At 44.7% G+C, this 7,354-nt stretch overlaps 1 protein-coding gene across 1 annotated transcript in view; it reads left to right on the top strand.

Annotated features, from left to right (window-relative positions):
- The first annotated feature begins 2,534 nt into the window (after positions 1–2,534).
- usp6nl (USP6 N-terminal like) overlaps positions 2,535–7,354 on the top strand; it is a 27,561-nt gene continuing 22,741 nt past the window's right edge. The window contains exons 1-3 of the mRNA XM_024137941.2: positions 2,535–2,613; positions 4,296–4,335; positions 4,759–4,839. Coding sequence (XP_023993709.2) covers positions 4,801–4,839 — 39 coding nt within the window. The 5' untranslated portion in view covers positions 2,535–2,613; positions 4,296–4,335; positions 4,759–4,800. The remainder of the gene's footprint in view (positions 2,614–4,295; positions 4,336–4,758; positions 4,840–7,354) is intronic.

Here is a 7,354-nt window from a genome sequence, read left to right on the forward strand (position 1 = left end):
CCGGTTTCCTTTGACTACAGGAGAATACTGGAAGAAACCTTGTATACACTCTCGAACTGGGACAGAGGCAATCATAGACACCAGAAACATGGAAAGCTTGACAAAGTGGAACACTGAACAGAATCATGGTCCACTTCTGCTATGATTTTACACAGCTGTCTTGTGCGCCCCCGTGTCTATACGCAGATACCACATGACACAGGCTTTAGACACAGTCTGTGTCTCCACTGACATCTCTTCCAGGCTCTGTGCGCGTTCGGCCTGATGTCGGAAGTAAGAACAATCTATTCATCCCAGATGTCTTTTTGGTGTATTTATAGTCATTTGACCCTGTTTCTGCTGCGTGAGGGAGCTGGGTTAAGTTAGGACAGGATTTCCAGTAAACAGAGGGAAGGAGGACGGGAGGGATGTATTTAGCCATCCAGCTGGTCTTCAGGCCTTGCAGACCTCAGCCAACGCTCGACATTGTTTAGCTCGCTCTTTTTCTCCTCTTCCCTCACTTCATCACCTCTTTTGCCCTCTTTTTAAAAAATGTTTTGATTTAACCTTTTATTTAACTAGGCAAGTCCGTTAAGAACAAGTTCTTATTTACAATGACGGCCTACCGGGGAACAGTGGGTTTAACTGCCTTGTTCAGGGGCAGAATGACAGATGTTTTACCTTGTCGGCTCGGAGTTTCGATCCAGCAACCTTTCGGTTACTGGCCCAACTCTCTAACCACTAGGCTACCTGCCGCCCCTCTGTTTCAGTCTCCCACCTTTCCTCTCTTTCTTTCCCTTGTATTTGTTTCTCTATACAATCCTGCCATCTTCCCCTCCGTCTTCACAATTTATTTTGCTCTCATGCATTCTCCACTCCCATTTTCTCATTATTTTCCCCTTTGCTCACATGCATTCTCCACTCCCATTTTCTCATTTTCAATGTTAACTTTCTTTCTATTGTCTGAATTCAACAGCCTTTCCTCTGCCTTGAGTCAGGCTGTGACTCAGGGTGCGTCTGCCTAGCTCCTCATTTCACACCTGTTAGCAGCAGGGCTAGGCACTCTAGCACAGCCAAGCATAGCATGTACACACACACACTCACTCTGTAGGGGAGTGGGGAGGACTGGAGTTGCCCATCCCTGCTCCAGACTGTCTGAGGGTAAATATACTGAACAAAAATATAAACACAACATGTAACAATTTCAAAGATTTTACTGAGTAACAGTTCATATAAGGAAATCAGTCTATTGAAGTAAATTAGGCCCTAATCTATGGATTTCACATGCCTGGGAATACAGATATGCATATGTTGGTCACAGATCCCTTTTAAAAAAAGAGTAGGGGCGTGGATCAGAAAACCAGTCAGTATCTGGTGTGACCAACATTTGCCTCATGCAGCGCAACACATCTCCTTCGCATAGAGTTGATCAGGCTGTTGATTGTGGCCTGCGGAATGTTGTCCCACTTCTCTTCAATGGCTGTGCGAAGTTGCTGGATATTGGGGAGAACTGGAACACGCTGTCGTACACGTCGATCCAGAGCATTCCAAACATGCTCAATGGGTGACATGTCAGAGTATGAATGCCATGGAAGAACTGGGACAATTTCAGCCTCCAGGAATTATGTACAAATCCTTGCGACATGGGGCCGTGCATTATCATGCTGAAACACGAGGTGATGGCGGTGGATAGCTCTGTGAATTAAAATTGCCATCGATAAAAGGTAATTGGGTTGGTTGTCCATAGCTTATACCTACCTGTCCATACCATAAACCCACCGCCACCATGGGGCACTCTGTTCACAACATTGACATCAGCAAACCACTCGTCCACACAATGCAATAAACATGGTCTGCGGTTGTGAGTCCTGATGGACGTCCAGCCAAATTCTCAAATTACTGTAGAGGCGGCTTACGGTACAAAAATGAATATTCAATTCTCTGGCAACAGCTCTGGTGGACATTCTTGCAGTCAGCATGCCAATTGCACTTGAGAAATCTGTGGCATTTTGTTGTGTGATAAAACTGTACATTTTTAGTGGCCTTTTATTGTCCCCAGCATAAGGTGAACCTGTGTAATGTTAATGCTGTTTAGTCAACTTCTTGATATGCCACACCTGTCAGGTGGATGGATTATTTTGGCAAAGGAGAAATGCTCACTAACAGGGATGTAAACACATTTGTGCACAATTTGAGAGAAATAAGCGTTCTGTGCGTATGGAAAATGTATGGGATCATTTATTTCAGCTCATGAAACATGGGACCAACACTATACATGTTGCGTTTATATTTTTGTTCGATATAGAATAACACTGATGTTCATGTTTCTATCTCTATTGCAATAGTGTCGATGTTTACAAAGTATGTAGCCATCCAGGTCTATATAGGCATCAAGTTACTTTGAATGTTAAGTAATGTATCTCATTTGTATTCATTCTCATTTKTTTTTRTTTTTTTTATATGTTCCCAAGGATGTTTTTTTTTAATAGCACAAATACATTTCAAACTACTTGTTATTCATTGCTTTACCCATGAGGCTCTTTGGTTGCAGGGAAAAGAGGGTGCCACTGTGGAACCCTGGGAGGATGCAAGCTTCCACCTGTACAAAGTTATTGACCGCTTCGGCTTCGTACAGTAAGAGCGCACACACACACACACACACACACACACACACACACACACCCTTAGGTGATCAATTCATTAAACATGGCAAATAATCTTTGAAATGTGATTGTCACACACACCACAATCTTCCCCCTTGTTTGTGTTCTGATATTTAACTTCAGTAAAAACTTCAAAGAACACTAGTTTAAAATAGTACCATTGTCTTGAAGTAGGAGAAAGTGACTCTCTATACAGCTTGGTGTTGAGTATAAGCCCCTCTCTATATCCTGGTGTGCTATGTGGCTTTGGCATGGCCAGCAGTGGGGTTGCATGGCTCTTAAACAACACTGTTCTTAGGCAGTTATAACAGTTATATATAGGCTGGCACATGTGGGCTGGTCCAGGCAGGAAGCTGCCGGGTTAGCCACAATCACAGGGCATCAGTGTGGGAGCTCAGGCCCAGGGCGAGAGTATAGGGGAGAGAGGGATGACGTTCCGGGGCCCAGGGAAAGTCACGGTCTGGAGAGAGATGGAGAGAAGGTTCCAGTCTGGAGAGAGGGAAGGATGGAGAGGTTGAGGCCCTGAGTGAAGGCTATGGTCTGGGAGAGAGGGATGGAAAGAGAGCAGATGGGGGCTTGGCTGAAGGTTATGGTTCTGGCCTAATGCCAGGACTTTGGACTGGTTAGGACACAGAGCTGGGGCCCATGKTTAAGACAGTAGAGATGAGGCCTCCGGCTCCATGAAATAGCCTATGAAGGAGAGCCCTTTCTAGGTCATACTGACTAGGTGTGATGACAACAATGAGGGAGAAAAGAAGGGAATGCCCCATTTACAGGCAGACGTTGACAAACTGACTGCAAACTCTCTGTGCTTCCTGTATGAGTTAAAGGTCAGGTTCAGGGGTCAGGGCAGTCCCAGGACAGAGAGACAGGAAGTGGGGGATGGGACACAGGCTCTGTTCCCTTCCTTCCATGAAGTCATCACAGATCTGACCTGATCATAGGTCTGACCAATGTTGGATTGGTTAAAGCAATGGAGAGGAAACCTTACTTTCACTTGCCCAGTCATGGACAGATTAGTTAATATTACTAAAAGAAGGAAGGATGCGTTTTGAGAGTATTGGAACAGGCCCCCACCATGGGGAAATCCCTTTTTTTAATGATCTAAGCCAGTGGGCTGAGTGGCACAGAGAGTGCTGTGCTGCTCTGAACTGTTAGTTTCATAGTGTAACTGACGGATAGCCATAGAGGCATTGAAACTGGGACAGGACAGTAGCCAGAATGGAGGAATGTTTTAATGTGTTATTTCCTGTTTGCTTGGCTGCTGACGTGTAATGTTCCCTCCCTTTGATGAGTGTTAGGGAAGGTTAAATGAGCTCTGGCAGTCACAGCATTTGTTTCTTTAATGACTCCACTTCCTCTGGAAAGAATCTTTGAGTGGTCCGTATTCACTTTGAGACATATCATCTTGGGGCTCCATCTTGTCCGTCTTCATTGCGTATGAGGGAGTTGAGTTGGACAGAGAGACAGCCTACTAACATTCCACCCATCTACCAAATGTGTAATGTTCTTAAAGGCCCAGACCAGCAAAACCTTAGCTAAGCTCATGGTAAAACAATGATTGATACCTTGCATATTTTCAAAGCAAGAATGTGTCTAAAAAATAAACCAACTCTATGTAATACTAAAGCTTGTTTGTTTTCTCCTCTCCAGTGAGAATGAACTTCCGTCCTACGACTCGGGGGAAGAGAAGGTGAGCGACCATGTTTCAGACCCTCAGGGCTAACTACATCTCTCCCATCCCACATGTCTATGCCGCTGTAAAATGGCCTTCACAGATGAGAAAGAACACAGTGTCTTTCAGACACATAACGATTACTGTTACTGCTATGAATAGAACTCTGGTTGCTGAGAATTGATTCGATTCTTTCATTTTCAGAATCCTAACATTTTGTATTCTTCTACTGTAGCTTACAATGAGTTACATAATGTTCTGAGCTGATGTTTAGATTGCGTTCCAATGTCACTGTAACCTTTGCCTCATCCTACATCATAAAATGCAGTATTTATTTTATGAAGCAAAATGTATGACACTGCATATTTGTCTGCATATACAGTTCCTCCAGAGTTTTGGTCATGAGGAAGTGTTAACATGCCACTTCCTGTGTCCCCTCAGCAAAAACACTTAGAGGTAGAAAGGACCTCAAAATGGCTGAAGATGATGAAGAGCTGGGACAAGTATAAGAACAGTGAGAAGGTACGATCTCTCTCTCTCTTCCTCCCTCACCATCTCTCCCCCTTCTTGCAGTCTCTTAAAATATCTCATTCCCACATTCCTGTTGTCAAATATTACATTCCACATTCTTCTCCTCGTGCCTCACTCACATCTCTCCTTCTCTTTGGTGAACAAATATTCGTGAGTCTCTCCCTGAAGAGCATTTATAGGGCTCCGGTCTCTGTAATAGCTGTCTTTGTTAGTGCCTGAGTTTGGGGTCTTCTTTATGATAGGTGTTGGGCCCTCGGGCATTCAGTTCTGACGTTCTTCAGTTGTACTCTGAGGTGGTTCCAGCGGGAATTGGAGATTGTCTTTAAATTAACCTTGGCTAGGGGAATGTTTTAGCTTTGTTCTCTCTCTTTCTCCAGTTTCAAGAATTGCGGGACAAGCAGCAACCAAGGACTTGTTGTTCCCCCCTCTGTCAGTCAGTGCTTCGCTCGTTTCTCTCGGCTGGTTAAGCGGGTTACGGTTGATGGCTCTTTTTGTTTCCTGTGCTGCTGAAAACAATAGCGTACTAATGCAGTCATAAAGGTTCTAGCATCTGTAAAGCAGGTTCTAGCATCTGTAAGGCAGGTTCTAGCATCTGTAAGGCAGGTTCTAGCATCTGTAAGGCAGGTTCTAGCATCTGTAAGGCAGGTGTAATCTGTAGATCTACTAAAAATCTGCTGTAGGGCAGAGCCTAGTGTTGATGTGACAGTGTTGATGTGACAGTGAATTTATGGTACAAATAGAGGACTGCGGAGTGCAGCGAGCAGGAGAGACCTCTACACTGAAGAGCCATTTAGATCTCATACACACACACACACACACACACACACACACACACACACACACACACACACACACACACACACACAATAAACTCACCAAAAGGAAACCACACACACAAATGCACACACACACCAATGGATGATTCGTGGAACAGGTGCACTCATTGACTTCCTCATCAGAGCCCTAATTACTGGGCTGTCGACGTCAAGCCCCGAGTGGGTCTATCTGGCACACACATACACTGTACACACACACACAGTACAAACACACACCTTCACACTCACACAGAACACGTATACTACACACACACACGCACTCACACACACACACAGACTAACATGCATTATGGGCATACAACCTAAACTGATTCGTTAACCTTTAATTATCACCCATCACTGGCCATCCGATGCCTAAACACATCTCCTTCCAAATCAATGTTTCTCTCTCTTCTCCCACCTCTCTCTGTGTTCCGCCTGCTGAGTAATGAAGATGCACTGTGTGTGTGTTAGGCTATTAGGCTATTTATAGCCACCTCCGTTGCTTGACTGACAGCTGAATAAAATCGAGCACACAGCCATGCAATCTCTATAGACAAACATTGACAATAGAATGGCCTTAATGAAGAGGTCAGTGACTTTCAACGTGGCACCGTCATAGGATGCCACCTTTCCAACAAGTCAGTTCGTTAAATTTCTGTCCTTCTAGAGCTGCCCCGGTCAACTGTAAGTGCTGTTATTGTGAAGTGGAAACATCTAGGAGCAACAGCGGCTCAGCCGCAAAGTGGTAGGCCACACAAGCTCACAGAACGGGACCGCAGAGTGCTAAAGCGCGTAGTGAGTAAAAATCGTCTGGCCTTGGTTGCAGCCATTATTTCCTCTAAAATGTGCGCTGCTCCCCCGGGACTACCGTGCAGAAATATCAGCCCACAGAGAGAAGCATGAGATTGATCTTCACTCAACTTTCTAGAGCAGTGTTCACTGACTGGTTGATCTCCAAGGCATTCTTAGTCGATCTTCAAACATTTCTGTAAAAAAACTACGATAAAGCCTTGTTCCTATTTTGTTTTATTCGTCTTGGGCTGTTGGCGGTAGGTGAACCCGATTCAGCTGCCCTGCGCACCGGGTAGGTGAACTGTTGCCATTTTGAACCATTGCATGTGTCTGGCGGGCCTGGAAAGCAGTGCACTATAGGCTTACCGCAGGCCAATCGGATGGCTTAGATGACCGTGTCTGCAGTAACATAGCAGGCATAACAGAAAGCTAGAGAAAAGTTGATACTGTGAGATTTCAAAACGTTTAAAACCATGACTAGAGGGAGACTCAACAAATACAGCAAAGAGCTGCTGTTTTTATGAGTGAGTTCATGTTTAAGTTCTCTCTCAGCACTGTCAACACTTTGTATTCAACACTTTTATAAGCCATAAAATGCACGTTCTTCCTATTTCCACTCAGCGCTGCAACAAGCACTGCAGCAGTAATGAATGAGTAGGAAAGTGAAACCTATAGGCTTGCGTTGTTGTTATTAGCGGCTTGGGTCTTTTTTAATATCCAGGAATATTACACTTTCTCTGTTCATATTAGTAACAACATGAATTTGTGCATGAGGCAGAAATAATGCTGTGCGACTCGAGTTTCCCCACCGTTTTAGGTCAGGGTCAGTGAAGGAAAGGGAGAGCAGAGGGATGTTGAGAGGCGGACCCTCCGTCTGCTGCTCTCTCCCTCCGCTG

This window comes from Salvelinus sp. IW2-2015, unplaced genomic scaffold (genome assembly GCF_002910315.2).
Source record: "Salvelinus sp. IW2-2015 unplaced genomic scaffold, ASM291031v2 Un_scaffold1350, whole genome shotgun sequence".
NCBI classification, from domain to species: Eukaryota; Metazoa; Chordata; class Actinopteri; order Salmoniformes; family Salmonidae; genus Salvelinus; species Salvelinus sp. IW2-2015.